This window comes from Erythranthe guttata, chromosome 12 (assembly GCF_056151865.1).
Source record: "Erythranthe guttata isolate IM_541 chromosome 12, IM_541, whole genome shotgun sequence".
Lineage (NCBI taxonomy): Eukaryota > Viridiplantae > Streptophyta > Magnoliopsida > Lamiales > Phrymaceae > Erythranthe > Erythranthe guttata.
The window spans coordinates 3,344,358-3,361,752 of NC_142544.1; the positions used below are offsets into that span (position 1 = coordinate 3,344,358).

General features: G+C 33.6%; 1 protein-coding gene, 1 long non-coding RNA gene and 1 other non-coding gene across 3 annotated transcripts; 2 read left to right on the plus strand and 1 right to left on the minus strand.

Moving 5' to 3' along the window:
- Positions 1 to 395: 395 nt before the first annotated feature.
- On the minus strand, positions 396 to 467 carry TRNAE-UUC (transfer RNA glutamic acid (anticodon UUC)). The gene has a single exon. It is a non-coding gene; the product is annotated as a tRNA-Glu (tRNA).
- Positions 468 to 953: 486 nt separating this feature from the next.
- Positions 954 to 3,587, plus strand: LOC105966821 (uncharacterized). Its single transcript, XR_016034822.1, has 3 exons — positions 954 to 1,093; positions 1,200 to 1,334; positions 2,981 to 3,587. It is a non-coding gene; the product is annotated as an uncharacterized LOC105966821 (long non-coding RNA).
- Positions 3,588 to 4,644: 1,057 nt separating this feature from the next.
- SDH1-1 (succinate dehydrogenase 1-1) lies at positions 4,645 to 11,569 on the plus strand. The gene is made up of 16 exons (XM_012991401.2): positions 4,645 to 5,895; positions 6,307 to 6,474; positions 7,376 to 7,463; positions 7,789 to 7,935; positions 8,016 to 8,156; positions 8,456 to 8,541; positions 8,659 to 8,751; positions 8,888 to 8,951; positions 9,062 to 9,205; positions 9,726 to 9,913; positions 9,998 to 10,172; positions 10,259 to 10,429; positions 10,544 to 10,613; positions 10,717 to 10,837; positions 11,014 to 11,051; positions 11,157 to 11,569. Exons 1-16 carry the CDS (start codon positions 5,806 to 5,808, stop codon positions 11,257 to 11,259), a joined length of 1,887 nt encoding a protein of 628 aa, XP_012846855.1. The 5' UTR covers positions 4,645 to 5,805; the 3' UTR covers positions 11,260 to 11,569.
- Positions 11,570 to 17,395: the final 5,826 nt, after the last annotated feature.

The window sequence follows — 17,395 nt, forward strand, 5'->3', positions numbered from 1 at the left end:
CACACTTAATTATGAATCTTCTTATAGTCTACCCTTGTTGTGACAAATTTATTGGAAGAATATTTTAGATTACATGGAATATTTTCCAATTTGTATTCATTTTATTACATTCGAGCTCCAGATGTGTTGCATCAAAAACTGCATTTTTACACAAAACGAGTTTGCTTAATGAGATCAAAATTGTATATAAAAAAAAACTTTGAATTAAATAATTAAAAAAAAAATATTGTTTGTTTAAGAAAAAGGTAAAAAAGAAATATGAAGCCAATTTAGTTGGGCCAGTGTGTTTGCAGTTTGCGTTGATAATAAAATTTTGCTAAATAAGAAATAATAAGGATAAAAAAAAAAAATGGACTTAATTTATTTGGGCCAGCTGGATCTGAATTAGCAAAAAATTCCGATGCCGGGAATCGAACCCGGGTCCCCTGGGTGAAAGCCAGATATCCTAACCGCTGGACGACATCGGATTATTGATATTAGCTTCAAAATAACAAATAATGGTATAAAATAATACTAATCCTTGTTTAGTTGCGAAAATTGCAAGTTGCAAAACGTTATTCATGGCACTGATTATAGGCGGCAAAATTAAATCTAGACTTCCCTTTAAAACTTAAAATCTAATTCGGTTTCGCAGATGTTACTTCCAGTGAAATAACTAGGGATGACAATGGGGCGGGTTTTTCAATCCCATCCCCGCCCCGCTATGAAAATCCCCATCCCGTCAAAAATCCCCATAGGTATTAAAAGAATCCCTATACCCGCCCCATTGTCATCCCTAATTATTTCACTGGAAGTAACATATGATAGATCCTCTAATTCTAAAATAAAGCTTGTTTGCATAACTAACTAGTAACTAATGATTCCTATTGTAGTGCCAAAATATATTATATTTCGTCCAATAAATAATAGTAATTTTTTTTTCATATATATATTTTCGACGAAAACAAATTAAGTAGTGTAGCTCCCTATAACAACTGAAACCCTTCTCCAATTCATCAGCAAAAAATCAATGAGCGTCTTCCGCAAAAATCCCTAGTTCTACAAGATTCAAATCGAAGTAAAAAATTCCCCCAAAATAGAAATCTCCATTTACGTATGTTCAGCTCCGCATCAACCGAAATTCTATCCGCATTTCACGTATAGAATCCGCTGCGTTTTGTTTTTGATCCTGTTTTTAAATTCAATTTGCGTTTTGCCAGGTTTCCGATTCAGATGGGCGACTCGGTGATAACTCGGTCGACACTCGTGGAGAAACTCAGGGATCATCAGATCAGAAACCACAATAAGTGGTCCTTACTCGGTCTCTTCTCGCACAGACCCTATATCTCCACCTGGTATGCCTTCTTGTTCCTTATTTTTTTTTTCTTTTTCCGAATGTTAATTAGGTTTTGGTTACTGATTACGAAAATTAGGTTAGAATTTGCATTTTGAGTTATATATTATGTTGTTGAAATTCTCAGGTATCTTATTGATTTGTAGAAATTGTTTTTGAAGTATGTGCTAGAAAGAACTTGCTGTTGTGTATATCGTATTATGACGTGGTATCGTATTCACATTGAGTTTTAAATTTGTGTTCATTCTTTGTTAGTCGATCTCTTGAATTTTAGGTTTTCTTGAAAATGTAGATTGAATACAAGCGTATTTAAATAGAGGTTGGCTTGACTGCTTAGTTGGTCCACGGGGCGATTAAACTATTTGAAGTGTAATTAATATAATGGTTAGGTTTTGTTAACCTTCGAAATCACGTGATTTGTGAAGTTGCTTATACACGCAGAGTGCCGTTGCATCCATTCATTCGTTAGATGAAACATATGCTTACATACTTTTAAGAGTCTATATCTATTTGCAATAACGAAACAGTAATACGATACATAATGTCAATCGCTTTTTTTTTAATCTAAAATAAGATTATCTGCATTTTTAACTTTTGAACTTGATTCGATTCTATCTCTTAAATTCATGTTATGTGTGCACTTTGAGTTACACTTTTTGTCATTTTTTCATGGGTTTAATTCGATTCGTGGATTTTCAACACACTTTCAGTCACTTTTTCTTTGTGTTTTTGCTTTAAAAAAAAATCCTCGAAACCCACTGTCTCGTGTATCTACAGCAATATTCATGGACTTTAGAGAATAATACTATTTGATTGTGAAATAGATGATTTCTGGGATCCGTAGTAAACAGATACTACCTGAAACAAACAACACATTTCTTTTGTCAGTCTATATTTTGAGCGCCCTGTCTGCATGTATTCAAAGTACGAGGGATTTCAGATGTGGTAGCTTCATTTAAGAGAAAGAAAGAAACTGAAGATTAAATAAGAATTTCGTGCAGACAAGATATTTTAGTCGGGGTTATAATGGTATGCACTATCATAGTAACTTGTAAAATTGTGTATCTGCTCTGTCAACATATCTGATTCTAATTTCAAATATTCCTTCTGTCTGTGCATTCGAATTTTGGGCGGAGTCGAGTTTAATGTTTACTTGTAAGTCATATCTGAATAACAGACTCTTCTGATGGACTCCGTGTAGTAAAGTTCAACAAATATACATGTGCATGTACAACACGATGATGTAGTTTTAGTAGAAGTCAACAGATGTTAAGTCAAGGTAGTGAAGCTTCTGATTTTCCTGCACTCTCGACAATCTTCAGTATGGAAACGAAATCAATTTCTGAAATGGCAGATAAATGATCAAGAATTTCTGTTAAGTACAATATGCTTATTTATCAGATTATATCTCTAGTCTCTACTGCCCGGTGAAGTCAATAGTAGCCAAATTTGAGTGAAATTAAGTATCTCCAATTCGTCACAAACAAAAAATCCGATTAGTTAGAAAATCAATTTTAGTCTACGGCAAAATAGAAAATTTGGGCATTCCTTAGATCATCAAACTTTGTCGTGTAGTGTATTTATTTATAGTCAAAATATTGCTATATTTTGAAATATTTATCGTTTCTTTTCTTTTTCTTTATGCAGGGTTGAAGTTATTGTTGCTCTGTTATGGGCCTTCATCTTCACAATGTTTATGCTTTCATCGTATCTTGTCTATTACCTAAACCATAAATGGATTGCCCTCGTTATTTTCTTCATCGGCATCCTTATCCCTATTCGTTTGAGATCCGCTCGAAAGTACTTATCAAGGAGGGGCGATGGAAGAATGCAGCTACCTCTATCCATGTGAATGGAATGGTAAGAAAATAGGCAACACGCAGGGGCATTAACGTACTTTCAACTGCGTCTCGGGAAATTTAGAAAATGGTATGAAGGGTTATTGTACAATTTGACAACCCTTGCTATAAGAAGTATATTGATCTACTATATAAAAAAAGTTAGCATATTGACTGTTTGGGCAGATAATTGGTATATATGTTTCTGGCTTCTAACATGAGATTTTTGACTATCGGATTTGAATTCATGTCTTAGTATTTTCGTTTTCTAAAGAAACTTGTTTGGATGGCAACCGAAATATCGGTGGTTTAGATATGGAAACGATTGTGGTGGTTAGAATCGTACAATTCGTTTCGAACAAATATTAGTAGTGAGAGTATGATAAATGATACTAGATGCTACTTTTTTAGTACTATTCTTTTTTTTTTTTTTCTCTTTTTTTTTTTTTCTTATTTTGTTGAAAAATTCGAGTAAGTCGGTTGAATATTTTATGTTAAAATATTGAACTTTAGGTTTTAATGTTTTAAATTTTAACACACAACTTTGGGAAGTTATACACTACACTGGTTTATTTACAACGGATTTTTGTTAATTGTAGATGAGTCGGTGTTAATAACCGGGTGTAATATTTGGCTCCAAAGATTCCTATAGAACATGGACTTCTTTTAAACAACTTAAAAATTAATCATAAATGAATTTTCAATCCACCAAAATAACTCAAACTATATAATTAAAAGGGTAAATTATGCCCACACCCCTGATGTATGCTTAAATAACTGTAAGGTCCCTGTGGTATCGATAATTACACTCACCCCCTGAAAGGTAGTTAAAAACTCTAACGGGATAATGCATTAGATACATTATTCCGATAGAGTTCTAATGGATTATTACTTGTAGCTAGTTATGGAGATAACATAGAGTTATGGGGAGTTATGAGGTGACATGACTCCCCCAATATTTCTTAAATCACTCATAACTCTTTGTTGTCTTCACCACTTCCTGAAACCAATAGTCCGTTAGAACTCTATCGTAATAATGTATCCAATGCATTATACCATTAGAGTTTATAACTACGTTTCAAGGGGGTGAGTGTAATTATCGATACCACAAGAATCTTAAAGTTATTTAAGTATACCTCAGATGTGTGGGTGTAATTTACCCTAATTAAAATTGAGAAGCAAAATTTTATTGCATCGTTACGTGAAAATGTTTTAAGTTGGTAAAAGAAGGGTAATTATGTAATTGTGTAGTTTGTGGAGTAGGAAAAGAAATTGTTTTGCTCCTGGAAAATAGTGGAGGGGCCATGAGCTACGTGGCAAGAGCAGCTAGGGTTCCGTCGTGGGTGGAAATTGTCAGCGCGTCCATTCCTCCACCATTACTTTTTGTCCGGTTCTCAATTCCACCGAATCCTTTTCTCTCCAAAACCGTCTCTATATTAATTGCCCCCGTTGACCAAATCACCTAATTTTTCTAGGAAAATAATGTTCTGGATAAACTTTTTTCTTTTCCTTTTCGTATTCTAGTAATCACAGTCGGACCCTTGAAAAACTACATGCGACTTACGTCTCTTTTACGTTGATATGTTGTTATGTCTTATTTTTCGAATTAATTTTTTTATTGTTTGAATAATGTACTTGTATAAATTATTTTTATTCATTATAAGATCTTAGATAAAAAGATGTGGTAGAAGTACTTTAAAAAAGTAAATTAAAAGCTCTTCTCATTTTTTTTTTTTTTTTGTTTTACTTTTACGATCTTTTGCAAGAAAATAATTATCAAATACTGCGAAAGAATTTATAAGCTTTTCAAATATTTTTTTTTTAACAATTCATAAACTTAGCAAAACACCCTCTATAATTACTATAAATAATGACAATGTTATATGTTACATTTTTTCGTAGACATTCGAACATCCAATCACTCACCAAACACTACTACGAAGATGATACGTTGTTTTTATTCTTTTTTTTAGATTTAAATAAAAATGTGAGGTATAAGTAGTTTTAAAGAAAATGTTATTAATTCTAAATGAGCTTTTTGAATTTCTAAGATTTTTATGACAAAATACAAACACTTCAAAGATCTTATGAGCTCCAAAACATTTTATAAGTTATTTTTTAATTGTTTATAAGCTTAACCAAACACCTGTTCGTAATGACATATTCAGAGTAATATGGGTACATCTGTAATTAAAAAAATGATGTCTAATAAATTTGAGATTAACTCTAATATTCCACATATCAATATGCTTCTATGGAATATTTCAACTAATTAAAATAAATAAAATATATAGGAACAATCAAAATTCAATTAATTTATGACAAATAAAACTCTAAATATTCATTTACACAATAATATTCGTTGAATGGCATAAGTGTATTTAAGCTAACAAACCAGGTGCAAATTCAACAAACTCGTGATTATATTAAAATCACCTTTTGGCAAAGCAAAATCTCTTTAGCCAAAATTTCCCCTTTTCTTTTCTTCTTCTTCTTCTTCTTCTGTATCTTCAATTTTCTCCATTCCCATTCGACCGAGCCTTCACACATTCTCCACACACACACACACACCATATCAACATTGACATACACAATCGATAGATACACCTGTATATATATTTAATCTATATAGAGATGTGGCGGTGCGTGTCCCGTGGCCTCCGCATTCCGTCGAGGAAATCCACATCCGCCGACTCCATCCGCCGCCTCTTCTCGACTCAATCGGTTCGACTCCTCCGCCTCTCTATTTCAATTTTTTTTCTTCTTCTTAATTAATTTACGAGATTCCAGTTTAATTTGCATCTGCGACGAGCTCATCTCGAAAAGTTGTTGCCTGTGTGCTTCGATTTGATTTGATTTGATTTGGTTTGGTTTTTCGTCTAATTGGTTGATTTTGATTGTTTTTGTTAGCTTGATGGGACTAGGTCTTTGAAATTGAATATGTTTGTTCACGAGACGAAAATCATGGGGTTCCGTGACTGTGGCTGTTGATCTTTTGATTTTTGTTTTCTGATCTTATTGATGTATTTGGGTTTCGATTTTCTAAAGTGCTGAATTATCCGTGTTTTAAATTTGATGCGTTTTTATTTTCGTTATTAATTGTCTTTATTTATTAATCCTATTGGGTTTGAATAGAATGATGCAGCGCCATCCTATACAGTGGTGGATCACACATACGATGCAGTCGTGGTGGGTGCAGGAGGTGCTGGGCTGAGGGCTGCGATAGGATTATCGGAGCATGGATTCAACACAGCTTGCATTACCAAGTTATTTCCTACTCGTTCACATACCGTTGCAGCACAGGTAATCGAATTCTTTCAGCCTGTGTTTGTATATCCTGTAGTTGCATTTTTCAATATAGCGAGTGCGTTATTCCAGCACATGAATTTGCTCTTATTCTATACTTTGTGCATGTTTCCTACAATTGTCTTGCATTAATGCTTTCAATGGAACAAGGCAATGGAGTATTCAGATCTTAGTTGTGGCAAATTTTTCCTCTTTTTTTGGTTTCCTTAAATATTGCTAATGCTTGTGTGTTATTTCGTGGAGTAATGTATTATATTCATGCTGGTGAAGTCAAATTTTTCCTTAAAAAAAGATTTTTTTAGATAAAACCATCCTTCTTACTTTTTTTGTGTTCCGTAAAATCATCTGCTCCTTCAAATGGAGTCTTGTGTTTGCTTACTATTTGCCTTTCTAGTATCTTTCTGTTTTCACAGTTGTTCATGTTAAGTTACTTAACCAATTCCCATACAGTTAGGAGTCAGGGTCTTGGTAACAATTTTCTGTGGTTTGAAGAGCTTATTTATTTCTGAACTGTTCCCCTTTACTGGCAATCACCAAGTGTTTTGGTGATTTCCAACTGATGGGAGTTGAAATAATTTATTTTAACAAGAAATTAATCATAAATGTTGGATGGTGTAGTTTCGCATTAATACCAAGTTCATCCGTTTTCCTATTCTTCTTGTTCGAAAACCATGAATTTCAAATCCTTTTGATTTCCAGCTGATGTTGGTGTGTTCTGTTGCCTCTTTATCCAGTCAAAATCATTATAATGTCTTATTCTTGATTATTCTCTTATTCTAAGAAATAATGGTATCAGTTATCATGGGAAATATGGTTTCTTCTAGCAGTATCTATGATCTTTTAACTCCAGTGTATTACAATTTATTTAGTCATGACATACTATTGCTGAATTCTGCAGGGTGGAATAAATGCTGCGTTGGGAAATATGACAGAGGATGATTGGAGGTGGCACATGTATGACACAGTAAAGGGAAGCGATTGGCTAGGTATAGTTCTGATACAAGCCTGACTTCTTGTCTAATCAATCCTTTGGAAGCCAAGTGGTTGCTTGTTTTTCTTCTTGTTTCATATCAGCATTTTGTTTTTAAGTTGAGTAGGATTTGAACATCCTTAGATTCAGAAATATAAATTACAAATAATTTTGGCAGTCATTGTCCTTGTAGTGGTTTTGGTACCAACTGTGCTGTTTGTTTATCAGTTATGAGGTGTAACATGATTCACTAACTCCAAAAATTGCCAATGAGATGGTTAATATCTTCTATGTCTTTCACTTTATATATCTTTATGCAACCGGGATTTGGTTATTCACAGGCGACCAGGATGCCATTCAGTACATGTGTAGGGAAGCACCAAAAGCAGTTATAGAACTTGAAAATTATGGGCTACCATTCTCCCGGACTGAGGATGGAAAGATATATCAACGTGCATTTGGTGGTCAAAGCTTGAATTTCGGAAAAGGTATGGTGATATTTTCAGTAGAAACACGGTTCCTTTTCTTTTCAAAATCTTTTTGACTGAGCAATCTCTATTTCCCATAGGCGGGCAAGCGTATCGGTGTGCATGTGCTGCTGATCGAACTGGACATGCTTTGTTGCACACTCTATATGGCCAGGCTATGAAACATAACACTCAATTTTTTGTGGAATACTTTGCCCTTGATTTACTCATGGGCAGTGATGGTAGGTTTTTGCGAATTGCCTTCCATGTATTCTGATCTCTTCACTTTTTAATTTGATTTGGACTTTCCATTTTAACCCTTCCATCCGTCTTCATGCATCTGAAAAAATTACTGGATAGCTCCCACATATTTTTCTGTATTCATGATGCAGTCTTAGTTAGTTGCTGTAAGAAAAATAGAACTTCTAGAGTTTATATAGACTTGAATAAACTAGTGGAAGTCCTTTATATTCAGATTAAGTTACATGCAATTTGTATTTATTTCTAACTATCGAGGTGGTGTTTGCTTATTGATTTTTAGGTAGCTGTCAAGGTGTAATTGCCTTAAATATGGAGGATGGCACCTTACATCGGTTCCGTTCTGCCTCAACGATTCTTGCTACTGGGGTAACAATCTATTGTTGAACAATTTGTTCAGGCATACATCAGCGATGCCTCAAATTGCTCTTTCTAGTATTTGCAGCCCTCCCTGTAAAATAATGCTTTTTCTGATGTACCTTTCAGGGTTATGGTAGAGCGTACTTTTCTGCAACTTCAGCTCACACTTGCACCGGAGATGGCAATGCCATGGTATCACGTGCTGGGCTACCTCTCGAGGTTTGTATAACTTTAATTAATAGGATAATTTTGAGGAGAGGGGTATTGAGAAGGAATCTTTATCTTCTAAATGAGTTTCATTCGAATTGGATTTCTGCAACTAGCCAGCTACTTATACTGTGAGTTCTGCTTGCAGGATCTTGAGTTTGTTCAGTTTCATCCAACCGGCATTTATGGTGCTGGGTGTCTCATTACTGAAGGTTAATTCATTTGGTCTTTATCGTTGCTCTTCATCAGGCATTTATTTTATTCCTATTGCCTCAACTTAACAACTTTTTTATTTTTCTTTGCTCATTTTTACCATGCTCAGGCTCCAGAGGTGAAGGTGGTATTCTTAGGAACAGTGAAGGTGAAAGATTCATGGAACGGTACGCCCCAACAGCCAAGGATCTTGCATCTAGAGATGTTGTCTCAAGATCTATGACAATGGAGATCCGAGAAGGGCGTGGTGTTGGTATGTGGTTACTTTAGATTTGGATAGATCAAATTTTCACTTCGTATTAGTCCACATTTGCCTGATGTTTCAAGTCTACTCATGACAGCTCTGGTTCGTACTCTTTTGAATATATCAAAGTAGAGCTAAAAAGAAAACCCATAGTTTTGGAATTGCCCATCTTACTTCTCTAATAACCAAAACTATTTGATATTGTGTCGGGGATCCAGACTTCCAGGTGACATAGCCAATCTGTTGAGTGCAGTCACTGTAAACAGTATTTACCTACCATCTTATAGTTCAAATTTGTGGTTTGCAAGTGCATATGCTACCACTTGAGAGCCTAATTCACAGGTTCTGGGTTGAATGCTATATGTTATCTATCACGTAGCCTGAGGAGTGTCTTAGTGTTTATTTTTTCTGTTCAGCAAAAATCTTCTTTGTCTGATAATATGCATTTTTAAGAAAATGAATTTATTCTCCTTTAATTCTTAACTCTTATCATTGCCTGAATTCTGACACAATTCTTGGCTTCCTACAGGACCTTTGAAAGACCACATCTATCTTCACTTGAATCATTTGCCTCCGGAGGTTCTTCAAGAAAGACTTCCAGGTATTTCTGAAACCGCCGCCATTTTTGCTGGTGTTGACGTCACAAAGGAGCCAATCCCTGTCTTACCAACCGTCCATTATAACATGGGTGGAATTCCAACAAATTACCATGGAGAGGTAGAATTTACAGCATGACACTGAGTATACATTAAGAACATCCGTATTCTTTGTCCTAATTGTTTCCTTTTATTTTTATTAAAGGTTGTTACGATCAAAGGTGACAATCCCGATGCTATTATTCCTGGGCTATTCGCTGCTGGGGAAGCTGCCTGTGCATCTGTTCATGGAGCCAATCGACTTGGAGCCAATTCACTTCTTGACATTGTTGTCTTTGGCCGTGCGTGTGCCAACAGGGTTGCAGAGATCCATAAGCCAGGTACCCAAAATTTTCTGTTCATTTTGTGCTTTTACGATCTATCTAAAAATACAGTTTTGAGTTACATTCACTTTGAAATATTGCAGGAGAGAAACAGAAGCCATTAGAGAAGGACGCTGGAGAGAAAACAATTGCATGGTTGGACAAGCTTCGGAATTCAAATGGTTCCCTTCCCACCTCAAAAATCCGGTTGAACATGCAAAGGATAATGCAAAACAATGCTGCTGTATTTAGGACACAAGAAACTCTGGAGGAAGGTATTAATTCAAACAGGAACTCCTTTTTCCTTTGCCTTTGCTCTCACCTCAGCCAAATATAACGACAATGTTTCATCTCATTTTCTTGTTCCCTTTTTATCTGTCTTTTTTAAGGCTGTAAGTTGATTGACAAAGCCTGGGAGAGTTTCAATGATGTCAAGGTGGAGGACAGAAGCTTGATATGGTATATTCTCGTCTCTGAAACACCTATTGTGAGTTATTTGTGAATAATAATATGGTCATTTTACCTTATTGGCCCCCCCACCTGTTTCGACTTTGTTGTGTAGGAACTCTGACTTGATCGAGACCATTGAGTTGGAAAACCTGTTGATTAACGCATGCATCACTATGCATTCGGCTGAAGCCAGGAAAGAAAGTAGAGGAGCTCATGCACGTGAAGATTTCACTGTGAGTTCCAAAATCCTTCACTATATATATATATATATATATATATATATATATATATATATATATATATATATATATATATATTATATTTTCGGGGGTGGGGGTTTCTAGAAGCTTGGAAATTTCTTCATCTTTATGTATAACCGACTAACCGTGTACACATATTTGCTTTGCAGACAAGAGATGATGAGAAATGGATGAAACATACATTAGGGTAAGCTTTGCTCACTAGAATCTTTTTCTTATGTTCTCACGGAATCCGAAGGTCCATTTTTTTCCTTTCCTTTTTTAAAATTGATTTTAATTATGTGATGTGCAGATACTGGGAAAATGAGAAAGTCCGACTGGATTACCGACCAGTTCACATGAATACACTCGATGATGAAATTGAAACTTTCCCTCCCAAGGCTCGAGTGTACTGAGGAGTGGGCTTGTTAAGGAGGAGCAGATTTATCTGCTAAAGGTTTAAAGATTGCAATAAATTAATAAAAGGGCCAAATTTTGGTAATAAGTAAAAGCTTTCTTCAGCGTTTCAGTTTCAGTTTCACTGATGATTTGATGCAAGAAAAGCAATTATAGCTTTCTTGTAACTTAGTGATTTATTATTATACATACTATTTATTATTATGCTTTGCTTCTCATACAGTACATACTAGTTGATTGGCTAATTAATGTATGGATTTCGAACATCTCTGTGCGAGTTTTTACCGAAGGATGAAGATCTTTGCTCAACTTTATAGTAACTAGTTGCATTTTGGTGTTAGTAATGAATCAACCTGTGTCGAAGGCAATAAACCTTGAGTTCAATTCATATTCGCTTTGATTAAAGTTCATTCGTACTCGACTTCAATGTCAATTTAACTAGAAACTTTTAAATTTTGATAAACATAAATACATTCGACTAGATTTGATGGATTTTCGCCAAGCACGAGTGGCCATGATTTTGTATAAGAGATCGTATCATGAAAGGATTAAATACAAATTGTACCTTCGTACTATCATAAGTACTGTCGTATATATCTCCCTATACTATAAAATGCTACAGAGTGACCAAATGTCGTCAAGTCATGTTAAAGAATCCGTCAATATGCATTAAAAATATTATAATAATCATAAATTAAATAACAACAATACACGACAAATAAGCGCAACTCCACGCCGACCAGAGTGTCAATATACAGGCAATATGAATCGCTTTTAAGACACATTTTTAATTTTATTTTTTTGAACTATAAATGATTTATTAGGCAGCAATATTACATGAACTTAATCTGAAGTACATACATACTTCTATTATGAGTAAAATCCAAACAAAGCAAATGAAAATATCGACTATATAGCAATTAGCGAGTACTCATTCACTAAATTCTTCAAGGTGGAGGATCAGCGGAAAAAAATAAGCCATGAATTTGAAATTCTTAATAAAAATTCAATTAAATTGTTTGGATGAATTCATTATACAAATAAATCCCTACTTCCAAACAACAACAAAGAAAGAAAACAATCATAGGCTAACGGGTACGTTTTCATAGTTTAAGGGGTGTACGTTTCATTTCTCACGATTCAATAACCAATTTATCTCAACTTGATGTTGTGGTCACCAATAACTAATAACCAATAAATCATAGATTGTTGTTGTGGTCTCGGAACTTGTCCCGGTGGCTATCTGCGTTCATCAGCTTCATAAGGATTTCTCTCCAAATCCTTATACAATGCACGACATGTATATTTTTTTTTATTAGGAATTGTATTAAATTATGTGCATGCATACGGTAAATTGTAAACATTAGTATAAGCAACAACTTAAGCTAGATTTTACAAAAGTTAAATAAAAAATGCATTTCTTACTTAAATGAAATTAGCATATAAAATAGCAACATTAAAATAATAAATATCGACTAAAAGTAATATAATTTGCAGATTGGAAATGAAGATAATAGTAACATGAACACATATCTTTCTAGTTAAATTCTTCTCACCCAACTTCTATTTCTCCAAAACACTCCTTTTTCATTTTTTCTTCTTTTTAATAACATCAAGTAATTATTTTGAACAACAGCCAATAACTAAGTATTGTCAAAATAAATTATATTAAATGAAATTAATTTATTACTGTTGTTACAGTAATATTATTGTCAACCACATCAATATTAATTCTGTCAACCACATCAATATTAATTCTTTTGGCTTTTTATTATGTTTACCTTTGTTGAACGGTCAACATATTAATATTACCCTATTACACAATAATAATGACTTTTGTTGTGTTAATATTACTGTGCTAGAGATTAATATAGCAATATTACTGTGTTAAACTGTAGTATAGTTAATATTACTGTGTTTAACAGTAATATAGTTAATATTACACAACAATATTGTTGTTTAAACGGGGGGCAAAAAGATGTTAAAGAAAAAAAAATAAAAAAAAAAGTCAATGCCGGAGACCGGCGGTCAACGGCGGCGACGAACTAAATTGTACTCAACTTTGTGTTTTGGGTCAAAACTGAATAATTTGTGAAATATGGGGTCAAATTGAGGTTAAATTAAATTAAAGGATGAAATTGTAATATTATTAATATGTGATGGACTATTTTAGTCTTTTATAAACCTCTAGACAATGTGTGGATTTTTTTTTTTTGTAAAAAAGTTTTTTGTCTGGACCCCTTTATAAATAAGTACCCATTGATAGGCTTATTTGTAAAGTACCCTTAGTTATATGATGCTAGATTTAGTTATATCATATGTTCTCCCTTTTTTCATTATGGCTTAAAATTTAGAGTTAAATACAGTTTACACCCCTAAAGTATACACATTGTAACACTTACTCCATAAAGTATTATTTGTAACACTTACCCCCTAGCACAATTTAATTTGTATTTTAAATTCTAATACCTTAAAATTTTCTCCTGTATTGAAAGGAATAAATAAAAGAATAATTAAATTATACAACTAAAAATATATATTGAAAAGTGCAACATTTTAAAATTTAAAAATATTATCTTGCGTTATGTACATATTTTAATAAACAACATCTAATTGTTGTTGGACCAATTAATCGAATATAGTTATATCGATCATTTTAAGAAATCAATACATAACTAATAGTAATCTTAAGTATTTAATTAGGGGTGGCAATTTCTCAACTTGGACCGGATCCGATCCGGATCCATGTGGATCGGATTCAACAGGAACCGGATCCAATATCAACCTATATGAATGAATTTAATGTGGATCGAGTTTAGACCGATCCAGATTGGATCCACATGGATTCATTGCATCTTTAAATCAACTTATGAGGGTGAATATCTCAACTTTTAGGGTTTAATATCTCAAGTTTCACAATTACACATATTCACACACACACACACTCTTCACACACACACACACACACACACACACACACATACACATACACATACACACTTTTTACACACACGCACACACACACACACACGCACACACACTTACATGCACATACACACTTTTTACATACTTTTACACACACTTACATATACACACACATTTTTCACAAAATAAAATAATTAAAAAAAACAGAGCACATGTTTATATATGTATCTGTTTCTATATATATATATATATATATATATATATATATATATATATATATATATATATATATATATATATATATATATATATATATATATGTTTATATATACACACACACACTCATATACACACACAGTTTCTACATACACACTCTCTATTTTACACACATATACACTCTCTGTTTTACACACACACACACACACACACACACTCGCATACATACACAGTTTCTACACACACACTCTCTGTTTTACACACACACACACTCGCATACACACACAGTTTCTACACACACACTCACATACACACACAGTTTTTATTAATATACTCATTGATAATTTTTTATCGATTAAACTTTTAATTAAAATAATATTTGACTTTTTTTTGTGGGAAAATTGGTATTTAATTGGGTTTTGGTTGAATCCAATATGACCCACTTTATTTTGTGGTTACACTTTCAATAGATTTAAAGTGGATCCACATGGATCCAATTTAAAAAAAAAAAAATCAACTTGATCCGATCCGGTTTGTTTCAACTAGACTTAATCTAAACTGGATCCTTATGGACCGAACCGGATCTAATCGGATCCATGAAACCGGATCCAAATTGCCACCCCTATATTTAATAGATATCTTTTGCCCTAACTTATCTTTTCCATTTATTTTTTCCTAAATTTATCAGGGGTCTAATGTTATTTTTAATTTATCTATGTTTGTTAATTTATACTTTATAGTACAGTGTCATTGTATGTATGTATGTATGTGTGTGTGTGAGACGCAAACTCAACGATGTAAACATTGAAATAGAGAAAATAATCAAATAGATAGGACTTAAGTCTATAAAATTTTCGCATAAGTCAAAATTAATATTTTTTCCAAAATAATTTCTAGTTAACAATCTACCAACATATTAAGTGAATAATTGGAAAATTAGATAGCCATAAATCATGAAAAATGCACTATCTAGCTGGTTCCTTGAAGCTGGCTGAAGATTAGTCATTGTCACTTGAGTTTGAACTTCTTCATTGGCTAAGTTCTTTTTGTCAACAATCTATTAATCTTCTGCATAATTATTATCAAAAAAATTAGTAAAATCTTATAAAAAAGAATAGATGTATTCAATTAGAAATATAGAGAGTGAACTTCGTCCATTTATAACATTTTAGGGTCCAAGTTGTCAGTTAAGTAATTTTTGGGATGCAAATACAATTCATCCATTATTCTTAATTTATATTTATTGTAAGAAAATAAGAGTAAAATACTTTTACACCCTTGTACTATGCCTAATATAACACTTCCTCATTTGTACTTTGAAAAATACATTTTATCCCCCTTAATTTAAGGGTTAACTTATTTCACCATTAACGATCGTTGGAAGTAAAATAAATTTAATATACTTTTAATAACCTTTGATAAATTACACCTTATGTTTATCATTAAGAGGATGCTAATACCTTTTGAGTGTTTGGTTGTCGTATTATGCATGTAGGATGATGTCGTATCTCTCACCTTGGGTGGATTGAGAACATTGAGTAGGTCTTTGCACGCACGCATGTAGGTGATCCAATCCAGCAAAGACGAAAAGCGGACCTGCAAAATATAACAGGTGAAGTAAACCATGAGTTGATCCGACGGAAACCTCTCGCCCAAGCCAGGTGCCTGAATCTAAGATAGTGTATAGAGAGAGAGCTAGAGAGACTTGATAGAACATACCTTTTATAATGGGGCTAAGGTTTTATTTGTATTAGCTAGCGGTAGAATTCTAATTAGACTATAATTCTAACTTAGCAGTATACCTCCAACTAAGTTTTTTATTAGTATAATGGGCCGGAGCCTTTAATCAAGTGGGCTCGTTTTATTGGGTCCAAGATTCAGGGCCCAATATGGTAAAACAACCGGTGGGCCCATTAACGACCCACTTAGACGTATCATAGTATAAATTATTTTGAACCATAATATTCCACATACTGAAATATTATTGCGGCAAAATTCCTAATTTGATGACACTGGGATTAAATTGAGCAGAAGCATACTGAGATGTCCACATTACAAGCATATTTTAGCCTACTCATTTGAGTCATTTTCCATTACAACAGGTGTAAATAGTATAAAACCACCTAATATTTGCTCGTTTTTTTGGATAAACATCCCAACCAAAAAAAATATCCGATTCCACCTGACTCAATAAGTTGTGCCACGTTGTTCAGTTTCAGGCCAAAATGCCCGAAATTAGACACGTTGCATATGCGATTTGAAGGAGGGTTTTTTTTTCAAGTTAAAAAAAAATTAATTCGACAATAAGTTGTGCCACGTTGTTCAGTTTCAGGCCAAAATGCCCGAAATTAGACACGTTGCATATGCGATTTGAAGGAGGGTTTTTTTTTCAAGTTAAAAAAAAATTAATTCGGCATAATTTCTCCCAATTCATTATCTCCTTTCCTCTTCCACCAATCTTCTTCCTTATCCTTCTAGCAATCTTCCCCCAATTTGTCTCAGAAAGGGAGATCTAGGCAAATGACTCATCCTCTCAATTCGGCCTAAAAAGGAAAAAAATTGAACAACTTAGGACATGCAAAATGGGAAAGACCTAAAAGCCCTTAAAAATTGCATGTGCGATACAAATACCTTTAATTCCGGTCATTTTGACCTGAAAATGAGTAAGAAGGGACAACTTAGCACAATTTATTGAGTTCAGGTGGAATCGATTTTTTTGTTGTTACGTTGATGTGGTGATCTAGAAAAAATAACAAAATTTAGGCGATTTAATGCTGTGTTTATCCTTACAACGATTATATCTTTTTCCTTGGGGAAAAAAAAAACTAAAACATAGATGAGTAGTAGTCCTCAATTTGTCATTGTTCTTTGAATTATAAAGATCGAGAGAAAGTGAATGTAAATTGTGGTACTAATCGTGGTTAAAGTTCGTGTCAAATCACATGAACCAATTACAATGAGATCGTATGATTTCTCACCAACTCTAAACACAAA

Excerpts from the sequence above, each read along its gene's own strand:
- SDH1-1 (XM_012991401.2), top strand. The coding sequence starts at position 5,806 with ATGTGGCGGTGCGTGTCCCGTGGCCTCCGCATTCCGTCGAGGAAATCC. Across the intron at positions 5,896-6,306 it reads GCCTCTTCTCGACTCAATCG|AATGATGCAGCGCCATCCTA; the intron begins GTTCGACTCCTC and ends GGGTTTGAATAG. Across the intron at positions 10,838-11,013 it reads ATGCACGTGAAGATTTCACT|ACAAGAGATGATGAGAAATG; the intron begins GTGAGTTCCAAA and ends TTTGCTTTGCAG.